Genomic DNA, 18,923 nt, shown 5'->3' on the forward strand with positions numbered 1-18,923 from the left:
AGATTCACTTAAAATAAGTACAATAATACACTTTTAATCTTAATATTTGGATTCGTATAAAAATAATATACATGAAATTGGCAAAGATTCAAATGTAATATTAGAAACGGTAAAAAAAGTGGAAAAATTGTTTTTAAATGGAAATTATACAGAAACCATAGATATTATTTATTAGTTTTAAAAAGTTAAGGAAGTTTATGTAAATTACAAACTGGGTTACCATAATAAATTTAAAACTAAAAAAAGAACTGAATCAAAATATAAGCTACGCAGTAACCAACAATTTCTATAAAATTAAACAATTTATTTTTTTCTGTATAAAAGAAAACATTTAATTCAAGTGTTGATTTGTTTACGCGTAATATCTTATTTAGACTTTTCACTTGGAGACTATTTCAATAACAATCTTTGCAGAGAAATCAAAATACATAAAATATTTGATTCTGCGAATCCTTTAAGGTAAATTGATTCTAGTTCTATGGAGAATGTCTGCTCATTTAATTTCTGGTTTTTATCCGAGACAAAACGTTTGATCCCCGTACCAGTTTTGTTTATGAGTGTAATAAAATATTTCTCAATTTTGATAACTGATAGTTAATGAAATGAAATTTATGACGTATAAAATTCAATCAATTAACACACGATATAAATTTCTTATTTATTGAAAACTATATAAAATCCGCGTTTCAATAATTGGTTACTCGATCAGTCTCGAATCTTATAATAAGTTTTCACAGTTGATTGCGGCCTGTACGTACCGGGAAATTAATAAAACTAGTAGATGACTCGAGACTCGGAGTGACATCGCAATGTCAACGAAAGTCAATTAAACATAAATATTGCGTACGATTAGTGAGTATTATACGATCAAAAAAGAATTAATCGAGGAACAAGCGTCCAATAACCCCTTCGACTAGTTTGTCCGATGTACACATACTGGGCCCGGTGTAACAACGACACAACAGCCATTCGGTCGTGACTCAAATATATTTTTTTAGAACTACATACTAAGATGTGCCGGTCGAATTTATATTTTAGAACGTGCCTGTACACTGTATTCTTTTCGACGGGTATGTTTTGCGGACAATAGTTCACACTGGGTCGACACATTTCCGGTCTTTTTGGTTGTATGTAAATTTTGCGTTGCTCTTCGCACGGACATTGTCTGCAGCAGCCGGCGGTCATGGCGTTTTCGTTCATGTGTGCGCTTTTAGCGTAAAAAGTTTATATTTAAAATCAAATAAAAATTATTATTTTTCTTTTGTTGACATCGACTGCCCGCCGCATAACAACGAATGTCTTAGTAATTATAATTTGTTGATTATTTTTCTAGAAAAAATCTTACAAAAATAATCGATGCACTAATACTAAAATTGAATTGTACGACTATATTATGTATTATTAACCTACCGCAGAACCGCACGCGTAACCAATTATATTTCTTTTTTTTTATTCGTTTCTTTCGGTCAAATTGCAAAAATTCCCATAAAACATGTTCAAAATATTGAGGTTTAACGTTAGGTTACTTTACCTACTTTCATAGAGTGTTAATACGATAAATCACAGTGGCTTTGTTTTAAACGTTTCAGGTCAAACCGATTCAAATGTACAGCACAATTTCTGACTAAGGCAATAACAATATTCTAATCAAATAAAAGATATATGAAAATAACAGTCCGTTGACACATTTTAAAATTACATTGCGTTTTGTATTAAACACTCGAGTACAAATATTTTACAGTTCTAACAAGATGAATTCACGCACTTTATAAACAAAACCGGCATGTTATGTACAATAAATCGGTTTGATTACATTCTTGAGGGCCAATAATAGATGTATACGACTTGATAACTTTTCAGAAACTTGTAACCCACTAAAAATAATTGCCGAACACTTGTTGGTTGAGACGTTTTGACATTAACCAGTTTTAATGAGATCCTAGGTAAAATAAAAATACAAAAACGTCGCGATGACATCTTGACTTTTGTAAAATTAGGGTTTCCGGGTATCAGATTAACTCGGTAACATGACATTTAAGTAATTATAGGTGTTTTGGTAGTTACAATTGCCGCTCTAGTAATTATTGCTAATCCGTAATTTAAGAATCTTATGAAACTAACGCTGGAGCGAATCCAGCACACTATCATCGAGTACACTGCGCACAAAAATTCAAAAACAAATTTTTAATTACTAATGATAATTCATCACCACGTCAATATCCTGTATGGAATCCGTCACGTTCTGTACCGCGTACCCCGTTCCGTACCGCGCGGAGACTTTTTTTTATGTGCTACAAAACTCTATCATGTTGATAATATTAACAACAATAATACGTTGGCGATCAATTGAATGTTTCATGGAACGACATGGTGTTCGTGCAAATAAATTAACAGCCATTACACGCGCATAATACCCAAACGTCGTTATTCCGTCATAAATTAATACAACAATCGTACCGGTTTACTTTCAACCGACTCGATTAGAACACACAAAGCTGAATTACACTTTTCAAACACTCAGATCCACGTGCATTGACAAGCTATCCAACATTATCATATCAAATGCCGTGGTACTCGGAGACTGCGTTATTAGGGTCAGTTATTATTATACCTAATAAAAACGAATGCGTTTCATATAGCGTGGTTGCAGTTTGGCAACAAAACGCTTTCAACGAACATTCGGACGACGTTTGTTCGGTCACGCTTAGGCCTCGGGGAGACTTTGTACGGTCTATATGAGTGCGCGTGACGCCCATCGCTACTAAACACAGAACTTTACTCATAAAAAATCGCACGATTGGTCAAGTGTTCGCGCAACAAAGTGATTCTTACCCGTGTGTCATGATACGCCCATCAGATAGTTGGTTGTCTGATGATTCTGGAAACGCAATAAAACACACGCGACGTGCGAAAAACAATCTGTTTAGCAATAATTCAGTATAAAAAAACAATACACTTCAAATAATATCATACCAGTGGGAGACGCGTGCACTACCGTCGGTTTGACGAACAATACTGGTGTGCTCGGATACTCTGATAGCATAGGAATATAATTCGAAGTAAAAAAAAAAAAAAAGCTGACGGTGGATATTCCTGGGAAAACAATATATTAGATACATTGGCAAATTTATAATAACGTCGTATCGGAGTCATTTCAAATTGCCCGAATCGCGTTGCCCGTCAGGCGCGTTCGGGTTCAACAGGTTCGAACTCTACGCGGAAATAGGACATCTATTCGGCACTGTGCACTCAAGTATTCATCGCCAAAATTACGATGGAACACAACGAGATTCTTGAAAAAACTTCTCATTTAATAAGTCGGGAGATAACGGTAAGGTCAGGGAATCGACCGAAAACAAAACGATAGACAACTGTTTGCAAAGCGAAAATTCACGACCCAAATTGTCCCAATGTCTTTTTTGTCTATTGCGCGTGAAAGTAATTATACAAATGTACAAATTTCAAACAAACACGGACAATAAAACAGTTTAAATTTTTTTTTTTTTTTCAAATAAATCGTCTCGGGAACATACAGTAAAAATGCATCATAAAACACGATATGACTTTTTATGCGGTTTATGGTAGTTAAATGGTCATTTAAAAAACAATAAACCTAAATCATTTACACGGGTAATGAACAGAGTTTTAAATTCTTTTTTGTATTATTTGTATTTAGGTTTATGCGTCGCCTAGGATGGGAACAAACAGGATAAAACGTCCTACGATTATTCTAGTTGGTCGTACGAGTCCTTAGGGATTAAGGTTAAACACTTTGGAAGTCCCGAAAATCATACGCCAACCGTATGTATACCTTAACCAGAATGCGTTACGGGCCTACGCAAACTCAAGTCGGACGTGAAAAGTAAAATATTATGACATAAACGTTGTTAAACCACACAAGGAGATGGCCAAAAAAGATGTGTAGTTTTTTTACTCGAATTCTTCGGTTTCAGTTTAGCTGATAATCGAACAAAAGTGTCAACATTGAACAGATTCATTTCGAACAAATTATTTGCGGGTTACAATAAATATTGCATTGTCTTCGGCGACCGTGTGAAAATCAGGTCGACGAAAACAATACTATTTTTTTTTAGTTATGTCAGCGATTCCTTACAAGTTTCTCGTAAGAACGCAGAGACCAGTCAATCTCGTACTGTTATGTATTCGATTATAATTATTTTATAGGCATTAATGTGTATACAACAATCGATGTTAATTAAATAGAAAAAACTAGTCGGATAACGCTGTTAATCGAAAGTGTATTTTATAAAGATGAATAAATAACAGGCATAATATTTCTGTTTGATATTTATGGAATGTGAAATGATTTGTTGTGTTAACTTAACCAATTGAAGTAAATGCTACAATTGCACAACACCATCTAATATTGTTGTAGTATAATAACGCGTATAAACTCTCTAAACGTCAGGGAAACCCAAAGGTATTCGTCAGCATGTACTAATGGTCGTAATCAGCGGACGTGCTGGAAATTTGAAAAACGTCCGACCTAGAAAATTTCATCAACTCTACACACGGTAACGGGAACATCACATGTACCGCGTTTTTTAGACGACGCACGAGCGCAATTGGAATATTAAATACTACGTTTACTACGGGAGTGTCCTAAATGTGCCATCTCCATCCAGTGTCCGTGTTCCAGGCCTATGGGTGTCAATCGTTATTGTTTCCAGTGATCAAAGAGATTTAGTACGGTTAATGTTATTCCATGTCTCTCACNGTCCGTGTTCCAGGCCTATGGGTGTCAATCGTTATTGTTTCCAGTGATCAAAGAGATTTAGTACGGTTAATGTTATTCCATGTGAGAGCCCTNAGATTTAGTACGGTTAATGTTATTCCATGTCTCTCACACGCGGTGCGGTCGGTAGCAATAAGAATAAAAAACCGTCCGGTGCCGGACGACATGCCGAGGCCAAGTTTAACGTTTAAGACGGTTACTCCAATGCAATTATCACAATTTGTAATCTCTGGGGCCGATTTTTCACAACGCAATTGATATGAATAAAAAATTGCTAATTATAATTTCGAAGCATAGCCATTTTGGCCTGAATTCCTGCAAAATAAACACCGTTCTCGAAATAGATAATACGGCATGTCGAGGCGCCTCTGTGTCGGTCACCTTGTAGAATTACACAGTAATTATAAATTGCTAAGACCAACAGAAAATTTCAATTTTGTGTCAAAGCGTTTTCTCTTAACCGCGAAGGATTTTCGGATAAAATGGGCGCGCTGCGATTTTCATGTGTAGCAGAAAACAATCCGAGAGATTTAAACGAACGCATCCTCCTATTTTTCTGCTACACCCGATAAGAAGATTACACGACTGAGGGGAAGTCATTGACATCGGGCATTCTCGACATACACACCATATATTTTAAACGCATTTTATACAACGCTGTACGCACATTTCTATAGGTACCCGTAGGCGTGTGCGGACTGTGTTTAACTCGACCATTGTATACGTAAGTCATGGATTATTATAACTATGTACGTTCTTATAAACGTCGTAGTTCGTATTTGGACGGTGTTCCGCCCAACACAAGTCTAGTGAGCCAGTTCGTCTTCCTACGACGGTCGAAACACCTCTTATTTGTATGCTCTGCCGTTAATTCGAAATCGAACTCGTTCGGCACACGACTTCTTAATGAAGACGTCTGCATATCCACTAGGTGACCTGGACAAAACCACAAGGGTGTCACGATTCGCTAAAACCGATCGGTATTCGTCATTGTCGCGTGGGCGATAGAGGCGGAGATGAATGCGTTTGTCGAGTACACCGAACAAAGTGCAGTTTAATTTTACGGAGGTGCAAAAGAGGACGGCCGATCGGTTTTCTTAACAAACGAAATCGATGCTGATCGTACATATGCATATTTTCATGGTTACAATTAAAAAAAACAATAGGACGTCTACCGAGGAGTGCATTGAAATGAAATCAATACGTACGCATTTCGTTCAATAGAAGACTATCTGTTTCAATCGTATAATTTATCTTAAATGAAAACACCGACGGGAACGACCAGTTCGGAATGATATTTAGCTTTCCTATGCGACTACATTCAATACGCGTACGAGCATTGACCGTCGGGTTTGCGCAACAAATCAGTCTATGATGATGCTGTTCGGGATACGTACACGAGGTTGTTGGTTTTTTTAATGCTATTAGCTTGCATCATTTTAATGTCGTTTAGCGGTTTACGATTAGACAACTTTGGGATAAAAATTCCTTGTGCGTTTATTTAATAACTAAATTATTTACAAACATTCACAATGCACATTAATGGTTAGAGAGATCAGCCGCATAAGCATACGTGTTATTAATATGGACAATGTGAATACGTGTAAGCTGCTGCTCAAATCGACCTTATGTAATCGTACCAATGGCATGACTGTAATCGGTCCGATTTATTTACACACACGGTGACGCGGATTTCCAACGGCCGATATCGTTTGGGTTTTCAATCATTAGCAGCCCACTCATAGGATAAGTATTTGTTCACCAGAATACATTATTGTCGGTTGAAAGTTCAATCGGTTTCCACAGCATGTCGATTGGGGCGGTAGACTATCGCTGGCGGACAAATAAATAAAAAAGGAAGCGCGGAGAGCGAACTGAAAACGGACAAACGCTGTTACAATGACGACGGCTAAATAAAACATTTGCGCGAATTTACCACCAAACTTATGCTATCGTTTTTCATGCGTTTAGACACGCCGGATTCGCAATGCACGTCCTGCCGACATTGAACATTTTTGACACGTACGCACAACATGTTTTTGAAAAGGTAACGCCGAGCAGTTTTCTACTTCTGAGTAACAATAACACCGCAACGGTACGAGTCGTAAGAACGAGCGAGAAGAAGGCTCGACGGGGACGACGCACCAACGCGGACACGTCGCTACACAATCATTGTGTATACAAAACAACACTGTGTACACATATTATTACTATTATATTGTCGTACAAGGCGTATATTACACACATAGTTATTTTTCTCCTACACGAGGAGAGGCATCTATCACATGCACGGCTATTACGATTTTATACCGTGAACGGAAAATAATTACATACGAATATTTTCGTCGGGTAAGACAACGACGGTGCGGACAGAGTGCAGGAGATGATAACCGCTTTGGAGAGGAGACGGGCTTGCGGAACTAGCGGTCGAACGTGGCCGAGACGGGAAATTAACCTCCGAGTAACGATTAAATTATAGTGTCCCACCGAGAAATCTATTATAATACCCGGCAGCTTTTTCGGGTAACGATGGCGAAACAATCGGTTTAAACCATCGGCGACTACCGTCGGGCAGTTACGTCCAGTTGTCGTGTCGAATTAAACGATTTGCGGTGATTCGATAAAACGGTATGGGCCGTCGACTGGTTCGTGACACCTCCCGCAGCAGCTGTGTGCGGATAGCCGCAAGGACGTTTGGTAACCCAAAAGGGCGTACACTTTCGATACGATATACTTATACGGAATACTCTGCGGTATTTATGAAATACACAATGAGAACGCGGGTACGGCGTATTCAATTTGTGTACGCGCGCAATCTTATTAAGTCGAAGGCTGTGAGAAACGATTCTTGTGTTTTTATTACAAGTATCGTTGACTTTTTATGCGCGTTCCCTTCAATTGACCAACGTCGAAAGACGACTGCGCTTTTCATAAGTGGAAACCAATACGAGATGTGGTTCATAATTGATACCCGTCCGACTAAAAATCGAATTTCGTCGAAACGGTCGTATTTCACTTTTGCCCTGAGAACGGACGCCGTCGTATCTGGGCCACGGCGTTAACGACGGTTTAATTACTAATCACAAATACCATAATGAGCCGGTGTTTTTTAGGATTCACGCTGCAGTCGCTTTGACTTGTACTGCCGGTATAAAATAACTCTATACGCGTTACTCTAGGCGACGTCAAGTCGTTAGCGAGCACCAGAGAAAACAGAGACGACAGACAATGCGCCAAAATAGAAATCATTGCGCCCGTTTAAACGGTCGTAATTAATTTTTTATCGTAATTTCTATACCATCAATGACTTGGTAGTAGTACACGATTACTACAAAAGTAACGAAAACAAAATTAATACCCCACTGATCGGCTTTGAAAATCCGTTGGCGGTCCATTTCTAGCATGTTGTACAAAAATCGAAAAATAAAACGTGGGAAGGGCTTATAAATAATAAATATGATTTTTGAAATTGCACGCCAATATCGAATACCTACGTTGTGCGAAAACCAGAGAAACTTATATCCAACAAGATCCCACGTATGGAACTCGCGAGATTCGACAGCCCACCGGTAAATCCGTTCTGTTAACGACCCACCGATGGTCGATGACGTGATACAGACCGCGTACTCGAATATTTTGGCCGAGAACTTATCCTTCACGTGTCCATTGGGATTACTATTGTTGTTCGGTAAAGTCATTAATGATAAAACACAACATCCTGGCAACGAATAGTTAATGGTTTCACACATATAAATGTCACTGCGCAAAAAAGTCGCAGGCAACAGTAATGAGATAACGATTAGATTTAAAAAACTATTAACCAAAAGGCCAATGACGTGAGAAACAGTTCTCGGCGTCTAAAGTAACTCAGAAATGAATAAACTCTACACGGAATAAGTAATTTTTCGGAGCTTTTTACATACTTTAGGGGGTGTGGAGTAAGCTCTACGCATGGCTCCTCGCCTGTCCGAGGCCCTCCTGTGAATGTGTGCCGAGGGACGTTTGGGTCCACCAAAACGACCCGGCGGTCGACCGGGAAACGCGTTAGGCACATTTAGTTCGGGTTTACCGTAAACGCGGATCGACAACAAAGTACAATAGTCACCACCGGGTTCCGACGGTGCGTCGATCGATCGTCCGTTGTCCGAGCGAAACGAATCGCGCGACAGCATGACGGGTACGACGATAACAGCTGTTGTAAGACGTCAATGTTAACACCGTTGCGGCCGATTAGAACGCGACGATCGGACTGATCGCGGTCGAGCACCGCAGCCGCAACAGTTCACCGTGTGCCCCACCGCTACCGCGGTATACCGGCCGCCGCCGACGACGACAACGACAACATTCTTGGCGGCCGGAGCGCAAGGTCGTGCACGGTTTCGACCGCGGGACACTCCTTCGCCGCCGGTTAACTTCACATACGATATCATAGCACTCGAGTATTATTGTAGGGCGATCGCGTTGCGGATTTGTTTTGGAACCCCTCGAGCTTTCTTGCGAGTACATCCCACACGACAATACGCCAACGATGACGTGTTTAAGTCGTCGACATCGCTACAAAAAGAAAACAAGCGATATATATTTAATGTATAAACATATCTGCGAATATATTTCAGAGAATACGTTAACGGTGGCGGGCGACAGAGCTAAAAAACAAGTTGGCGTGACAGCACAATAATGGCGAAAAAAACCATTGCACGTGGATTGCTTTTCGATTAGTGTGATGGTCGCGACGGATTTCGGAAAATCAAAGTCATCTGAAGTTGGCGGCGACGCGGACAATACTTTAGATCCGGAAACGTCTCGTTACAATACTTGGCGGTCGGCAAGGTCCCGTAGGTTATGTTGAATGGGCTCGATGATTGGCGTGAAGTTTTGGCGTTGTCTCTTTTATTTGTATTAGCCAGTAGAATGAAAGCGTCGCAGAACCAACATGGTTGTTACAAACAACATCTATCTATTTACTAAGGTTTTTCAAGATCACTCAACAGCGACATAAAAAATTCATTCTAATTTATATAACTATTATGTAAAACAATTTTTTGGATTTAAAAAATAGTTTTTTTAAATAGACATTACTATGTGTCGGACTTGGAACTATTCGATTAATAAACATTTAGCAAGTTATGAATGAAATAAAATATGTTGTAGTATTTTTCACTTTAGGCGAAATAAAAAAACTATCGATAATGTTACAGGTCAATTAAATTTGCTCAAACGTGTATTTTTATTTTTTTCCCTTCGGTTTAATTAAACTAGTAGTGTATATAATTTGCTTAGTAAGATTGTATACAAATTGCGTTTTTAGTATTGCCAGAGTATATTACATACGGTTATAGCGGAATAAAAATAGTTTACTATTTTTTATGATTTAATTTTAACCAAACATCATATAGTAATTGGGTTTATACATTCTTCGGTCAACACCGATTTTAAATTAGCGGGCACTGTCAGTAGTCTCTTTTACGAGTCACCTCTAGTGTCATTCCATTGACGCGTACAATAATATCAGATTTTTTTTCATGTGGTTTAAGACAAAAGCTCATGCGCGCAACTATTTTTTAGGGTTCATTATTTCGTACGCAAGTTAGAATTGCCGGAAACACAGTAGCAAACGACTAATCATGCAAAACCGATAACCACACAAACCCCAACTTAGAACAGCTGCCCGGGTAGTAAAACATTTAGTACGAAATCATTAACCTTATCTGAAATGTTGTATTCTCAGATACGGTGGGAACACGGTGAGACTCGTAGCAATGAAATTATTTTAAGTTTGTGCAATATCACATGTACGTAAGTCGAAAAGAAACATACCGTTAATTAAATACACTCAGTATTTGCGCAAGAATATAATTATAATAAGAGGTTACTGAATTTAATTTTGAGATAATCAAACGAAAATATGATTTGCGGCCACTGGTCGTAATGAGCACACCTTTTGAATAATTTTCAATATGCACTTTCTTATCACTGTGACGATCAAAGGCGGTATACGTTATAACACATCAGATAAAGTACATATTGAGGTTTAGTTTAATTAATGAAAATTATTAAACATATTCCGTTCATTGAATTTCACTAGAGTAAAACAGTTTTTTCAACCGCATATGTTCTGGCCATTAAAATACAAGTTAATTATTTAATTTATCGAATTAACAAAACCTATTAAAAATATCTATAAATCACTAATGCGTTCCGGAAATCTAGTAATTACTTATAACTTATAACTTGAACAACTCCGTCTGGCACAACGGATCGTATAACAACAAGGGTAATTCATTATAAGTTGAGTTAAAAGGATGAGAGGGGACCGAGATAAACAAACGTGAGCTGCACAGATTAATGGGACTCTAATTTGTTTTTGAATATACTGAGGACGCGATATTTCTATCAATGATAATTTTAATCAAAACTAAAAGAATGCATACCAGAGTATGGAAAATTCATTTATTACCTCAAAGTCAAGTGTACACTTGACATTGGTCGATTGGATTTTTCGACATTGGTGCGAATACCGTTACCTAGTCGAATTAACGCAACGGTTTTGATTTTAAAGCGGTACAACTGTGTAATAGTTTGACGGCTAAGTGATTAATAGGATAAAATGGACGTCTCGGGGCGAGCTGAACAGTGTAGAGTGAGAAGTTCAGAGACTGAAATAGGCGTATCTGCTTCGTATAATTAGTAATTTATTATTGTTCGTAAAATAGAGGACTATGACGGAGCACGTGCAGACAATTTATGGAGTGCGTCGAGCTGTTGTTGGGGCAAAACACTTCAACGGGCGACGGCGAAGAGTAAATTGGAAGCGCAAGGACAAGAGGGAAAAAAAAAAGAAACAGCGAACACGATCAGGTCATCAAAACTAATTGGCTAATTTATATTGTTTTTTAATTACTCGCAACGCTAACGAGGAAGGTTCCGAACGTTCGAGCAAATGACAAATAAATTTACAAGTATGGCAGTAACGTAATTATTGTTTACCTTCGAAAACAATTCTCGAGACTTTACAACTACTAATTAATCAATCATAGGCATTAGCTGGTGGTCACGGGAAATCGTACAGCAGAATTCCGTGGGGAGATTGGAAATAGAAGGAATGTCGTCGATGTAAAAATAATGCAACACAATATTACTTATGGCCTAATACACGAATATCGAGTGTTAGGTTTAATAACTAGTCCATCACATCATCACATGGACGACATGAACTCGTGTAGATTCGATGAACAGTGTCGTTGTCTAATAGATGGCAACGTACGCGCACTCGAGATGTAACTTCCGAATTACACGCCGAGAACTGTGTGACACGCGATGGAAAACTTTTGACTGGATTCGTCCGGTGCGGAGTAATGTCGACATAAACTCAAGTCGTTTTTCAAGTGGTCTCCGATGTTGATAATTATGTACAACTGTTCAATCCGACACCTCGTCCGGTTATCGTATTCTCTCAGCAGAACGTTTGCCAACACTACGTTTAGTTGGTCGCACGGGCCAACACGAGACAGAGCGGTACGTCTCGGGGCCATTGATTCATAATCCGGTTAAAATATATAAAAAAATTTAACCCGAATATCCAAAATGCCGAGCACGCCGTAGTGTTAACGGAACGTGTAAAGTGTGTGATACCGATGAGCGGTTGTAAGGCGTTGCATAAGAATGATGGTCGCACCTCGATGAATTCCGATGGCAAACGCACTCGGTGGCACACAGTTCTAGATAAAATTTACCGTCATTGTTCTGCTACACATGTCTTTACGCGGTCACTACAATAGTATGTAAACACTTTCACTAATTTTCATTGCAATCGTAGCGGTTCAACGCGTTCCGGACGACACCGACACTCGTCCTCAAAGCAATTTACTTACACATTAACAGAAGTTATTGCCGACATAAGGAAAGATTAAGTGCTAATGTGTAGAAGAATTACGTTGACAAATATTAGCGAAGGCGAATAACTGTATGCAAACGAGGTGGTGGCCAGTTACTCAAACGTAGGACGATGACCAAAAAATTCAATTAAACATTTGTTCACATACACATTTGTGAAAATTCCCTTGGAGATAGATCCCAATTGGTCAAGCGTAATTCGCAGTGACCATAATTTTTACAAATGTAAACACGATGTTTTGCACAATTATAATGACACATAAAAATGGCATTACAAGGTAAAAAAAAAAATGCACCGACAGTAATTATACGAAGTCACATTCGGTATATATTTAAACATACATAACATAGTGAACTGTAATGACAGTACAGTAAAAATAGGACGGACCATATAAAGATTGACTAGTATTGTCTAAGTAGAAAATTACCAAGGCTACAATTAATAGCGTTACAAATCTTTTGCTTGTTATAGATAACTTTGTACATATTTAGTTACACTATTGATTTTACTAGCGGTAAGACGTTGCTTAATGTATTGATTTGAAATAACATTAAGTATCGTTATCATTTCAAGTTGATTACAATAACTTACTATTGTAAGCACGAGATATTCATATCAGAATTGTTTTTTTTTCAAGCATATAAGAATTTCTTGGTCTTTTATTGAACTCATTTCTGTGTTTGCGGAATTAAAATCGTTATAATCATAACTTGTTTTATTTTGGACGTTACTAATTTCATACGATCGCATAATGAAATTATTAAAAAGTAGAATGAATGAAACCCATAGAGGTTAATGAAATTCAACGATTGTACACTGCGTTTTGGACGTTCAAAAATTAATTCAGTGAATATAAGGTCTGTAGGCCGACAGCTCTGGTGAAGATTATAATTTTTAGTCGAGTACGATTTTTTAACGACCCGGAAATAAATGCTATGTAAATACTATCTTACGCAAAATCAACCAGTTTGAATCGCGGCGCTAATTTGTTAAATATATCAGAATATTATTGACTAAAGAATACACATTAAACACTAAACGATGTTTTATTACTTACATCTCCAGACACACATATAAATTAATTACAAAACAACATCTGCCCAAAAAAAAGTATCCATACAATAGTCGTCGTCGTGATTGCATGGAAATTATTCACCTGTACAATCGTTGTAGTAATTGTACGCGCAATAGAAGGACATCAAATTTGTTATGCGGTCGATCAAGAGGATTTTTTGTTGTGTAAAAAATACCAGTGTTGTGTATGTTTTTATTCTGAAAATTTAACTGCTGCACATGTAAAAATAGACGGCACCTATTGTATGCAGTGAAGCTACGCAGCAGAAGGGTAATATTTTTCTTTTCATTAAAAAAACATGCATTATATTTTAATGACCGTTGTTGTAACCGACTACACAAAAGAAAATTAGTAATAATAATTTTACATTATTATTTCACCGCAATACTGCGACAATCAACCGTGTGGTCGTCTGAATTAACGGTACACCCGAAGGTTATACCTTTTAAACATAAAGTACCATGTGTAGTAAGACGCAGCACACGTCTCTTATATGTTTGCGCATATGTTTGTCATTTTCGAACACATTTTCAGCCTCCGCGCACGGCACATTTTACACAATCGATGGCCTACCCTAATCTTTATTGCCGCTTCCGCTCTCTTGAGTGCGACGTGCGTTATGAACCGCCCACCCAGTCGCCTGGTATTGTATGACAACGCGCACAAAAGGTGATATTAGAACCGTCGCACGTGCTTCTAATTTCCATGATTTTACTGAAAACAACCAAACAATGAACGTTGTTTTCGCCAATAAACAAGGGCTACATAACCGTCGACAGTTGAAATCGCTGTCCGAAACCAGAAAAAAATATCATATCATAGATGAACAATATCAATCAACGTTATTCGATATAGGTTACAAAATGTACGCCGGTGTCGAAGTGTTTGCCTAAATAACTCTTTGCAGAGTAATGTTATTTTCGTTTTTGCAATATTTTCAGTACGCTTACTATCGAGAATTAAACTTTTTATAGCTTGTGCAGAGCGTTTCAATGGGAATAACAAAAGCTTGCCTACGAGCATTCAAAATAAAAGGTATAGAAAACTAGCATCAGTAATTGTTTGTCAATGTCCTAAGAGCTATTAAAAGCATACAACTTAACGGATATATGACTTCTAATAAATAAGTTTGCTACTTGTCGACAACGAATTTGTAAACTAAATAATTGATGGGAACAACTGGATTTAATCTATTTCTACGTTAGACGATTTGATTTAAGAAAAGTAAGTAAGAAACAAACGGATTAAATGGAATAACGGAAAATTTTCAAAGTAAACTCGAAATGAAAAGGACTAAAACAATTCATGAGTATTTCGTTTCAACGATAAATCAAATAACAAAAAAAACATTTAACTTACCTTCGTTTCGGATTTATACACTGAAAGAACCACCGTACGTATAGAACGCGTCGATCACACTGCCGCGTCAACCCCGAGACAGGAAACCCGAACACGGCCATGCCACCGGCATACAGATGAAGAAAAAAGGATACCCGCCCCCACTCGCTCTCGGTGGTGGTGCTGTCAAGATTTCGTTGAATGGCGCCAGCCGGTAATAGTTTAAAAACAGCCGCACGTTTATCGTCTAAGGGTGAATGCGATAAGAACATACGCATATAAACAGGTAGGTTAGGATTCCCGTAGCGTCAAGGGAGTAGAGAATCGCAGGCTCTGTTGATACACCTTAAAATCTCCGGGAATCGCGGAAAAAAAAGAAAGAAAAAAAAATCATGTACATTAAGTCGTATAATCGATCGTAAACATTCCGAGAATAAACGAGCTACGGGGTTTCGATTAGGGTCTTAGATGGTACCGGTCATCATAAAACTCTTTAGTTCTGAAGCTGCTTCTAAGTGCACAGACGTAACAGTTATGTCTAACATAAACTAGTGACTGTATTCATCAAGAATTATAGTCTAATTTAACTGAGTACGCATAAAGAAATGTTTTGAATCAACTATAACCTTCTTAAAACTACATTTAATTACCATCCGAAATACGTAAAATTATAAGATAACTACACTACTCAGATGTACAGTATCTGATGTACTCTAAATAAATATTTTTAAGCAGATGAAAATTTCAATTAAGTAATTTGTAAAAATGTAAAAAGCCAGACATGTCTAATAAACATCGAAGAGATCAAGGCTTTTACGAATTATTGTTAACTCACATTTACCTAATAGACATAACGTGAGTTCATCGATAAATATTTGTTCATAAAAACATATTTTTATAGATTATAAATCTAATAACTAACTTGAACTAATATGATTGTCAAATCGAAATATACTTTCAAATGCTCATATTTTGAAAATGTAATGAAACAAGCGATTTTCAACACGCTGCTTTTTGTAAAGAAAATTAAACAATACTAAAATTTAATAAACTTACCATAGACACAAAGTAAAATTTTTCAAAGTCTTGTTCCTGCTGTCGGATTGCTGGTAAACTATTGGCCAAGTCTGCATGCTGAACCAGAGTATGCTCCCCTTTGTTGGTTAGCCACGAGATGACCTGACACAATAAAAATTAATTACAAATCCAGCGAACATCACATCCTTGTCGTTAGTCAAAAAGTCATTATTTGACCTCAAGTCACCACCACTAATATTAACTCTACGAAAGTCTTAAAAATGAATACACATAACGCATTAATCTTTAATGTGTTTTGCCTTCCTCACATAATCATATAGGTTGGTATCAGCTAAAGACAAACACACGCACAGTTTTTTAACACTGAACTACATTTTCAATTTGAGGAATAGATTCTCGTTAAATTTATATTAAATCGACATAAGAAATCCTAATGATATTACAGATCTCGAAATAACAGTAAAGGTGGTTATGGTGAGGCAAGGAAAAAATATAAAAACTTTACAAATGACGATATAAAAGAAAATAACATATTTATAAAATAAATGTTGAAACAGAAAAAAATTAAATCAAATTATATATAATTTAAAAAGTGAAAATTATTTAATTTAAGTTATCAACATTAATAAGACTTATAATAGAGTATTTTATTATATCCCCCTTTGTAGGGGAGATTCAATCATTTTAAATAAATAACTATACCTCGTTGGTTTCTGCTTCTAAGGCTCTTACCCTAGCTGCTTGTAACAACTTATTCTTTTTAATTAATAAAAGTTCTTCGAGTTGAACAGCAGCATCGTCAATTTCACTGTGCGATTTTTTAATGTCTTCAAAATTAGACCTAAAATAAAATTTTTATTATATATAAAAATAATAATACTTAGTAAACACAAATTAATATATTTTTCAATATTAATATGAATAAATAGTTTAATTCAAAAAATTATTTTTTTCAACAGCTCAAATCAATACATTTTTAAAGCATTATAATGTTAAGAAAAGAATACTCAACAAATTTTTTTTATAAGATTTTACATTAACTTATAAATATTATGTAAAAGTTGTAGCTCAAGAAAATAATTACAAGAGGAGTTATTAAGATTTTTTCTTATCAAAAGTAAAAATAAAAAGTATTATTTCATCAAATTACTAACAAATAGTGTTTAATAGTTAAAACATAAAAGTTTACTATAAACAAATCAGAAAAAGGAAATGACAAAATTGGCTATACAGCATCCCTTTAAATAATTTACACTACTTTTTTAACGTCTGAAGTCATCAAATTAAATAGAGAAATTAATGTTATTTATAACAATTTTGTAAAATTATTTATTACGAATTATGTCATTAAATATTATTTTTCATTAATTGCAAATGAGTGACATAATACTCCTATTTTATTTAAATGATAAACTTAATTTGTTCCATTTTAATCAAATAATATTCAAAGGAAATATTTAAAATGACAGTTAAAATTATTATAAAGATTAATATGTAATAGTCAAATTTTTTTTGGAAACTATAAGAACACAATAAAAAAATGTTACTTATTATACAAATCATATGTGAGACTATTTTCCAAAAGCTATTAATTCAATTTTATCAGAAAAAAAAAAAATGTTTTAATTTCCAATAGCGTCTAATCAAAACCGTCATTTTTAAAATGCAAAATATACACTTATTGTGTCATAACTTTTTATACATATTAGAAATCATCCTTCTACACAAATTGTAAAAATGTTAAAAAAACAAATTTTTTCGAATATCAGCATATGGATTTAAGTAACACAAATATAAGATAAATTTTAAAGTATTTTTGTGGTATAAAATTTATTATGATTATTATTTTAACTCGTTATGCGTTATATGTCTGGAATAAAATAGTTAACTAATAAAATAACACTATATAATTTAGGGTAAATTAATTTTGATTTTTCAGAGTCGTTAAATAATAATTACATTTAAACTATCTCTTGGCTAATAACAATTGGATTAATACTTTTAAAGAACATTATATTTTAAAAATAAAAATTATTTGGGAAACACTAATTTTGGTTTTCAAGTCTCGAAGAAAAATTTTACTCGTACATTACAAATCTATCTTCGTTTAACCACCGAGAATGTTGTTGCAGTACATCCATACTTTGTCTGGCATCTTGAAGTAAATTCTTGATGTCATTATCATCTAAAAATTTTGTTATAGCTGATCGTTCTTGTGGGTCCTCACCAATGTATGCAAAAGCAGTGATCAGACGATTGCCGATAACTTGACACAAATAAGAAAGCCTCTCTAATTCCTGTCAAAAATTTAATTCATTAATTCAGTTTATATTATACACAGAGAGAAGTGCATGTGCAAGACAATCAATATAGTCTACCAATTACAGTTTTTCACGATTAAAAATCACACACTTTGTACGACTTTCACATCGTGACTTATAGTTGGCGACTATTGATCTAATTCGTATGACAAGTAGAAGCGCATAATGGAGAGAATTATCACCTTATAGAAGTCTATCCATTCCAACTGATTTTGAGTGTATGGTCCACCACAACAAGTCGGGATTTGATTGTCTTCAAAGAAATTCAAAAGGTCGTTATACGAATTGACAGCATAGCACTGAATAAAAAGAAAACGGTGAATCGAGTGTTTTTTATATATTTATCTCGCCGAACGTGTCGGTAAAACTTTTACTTACCCTAATTTGGCTGTGCTTCAGTCTATTCCCTTCAGCGTGTCGCTTTGTGCAAAAGATCACTTTGTCCACTCGGGCTTGATGCTGCAGAAAGAAAAATAATTAATTTTAACTCACGACTGAGTT

At 36.0% G+C, this 18,923-nt stretch overlaps 1 protein-coding gene across 5 annotated transcripts in view; it reads right to left on the reverse strand.

The window, feature by feature from the left end:
• Positions 1-18,923, reverse strand: part of LOC126896578 (puratrophin-1-like) — a 104,666-nt gene that overhangs the window by 8,530 nt on the left and 77,213 nt on the right. For all 5 annotated transcript variants that reach the window (XM_050669490.1, XM_050669491.1, XM_050669493.1 and 2 more), the window contains 5 exons: positions 18,801-18,881; positions 18,605-18,721; positions 18,190-18,398; positions 16,804-16,942; positions 16,120-16,242 (listed from right to left, as the gene is read on the reverse strand). In XM_050669490.1, the coding sequence (XP_050525447.1) occupies positions 16,120-16,242; positions 16,804-16,942; positions 18,190-18,398; positions 18,605-18,721; positions 18,801-18,881 (669 nt within the window). The remainder of the gene's footprint in view (positions 1-16,119; positions 16,243-16,803; positions 16,943-18,189; positions 18,399-18,604; positions 18,722-18,800; positions 18,882-18,923) is intronic.

The sequence above is a fragment of the Daktulosphaira vitifoliae genome, unplaced genomic scaffold (assembly GCF_025091365.1).
Source record: "Daktulosphaira vitifoliae isolate Bord-2020 unplaced genomic scaffold, ASM2509136v1 Scaffold_1, whole genome shotgun sequence".
NCBI lineage: Eukaryota > Metazoa > Arthropoda > Insecta > Hemiptera > Phylloxeridae > Daktulosphaira > Daktulosphaira vitifoliae.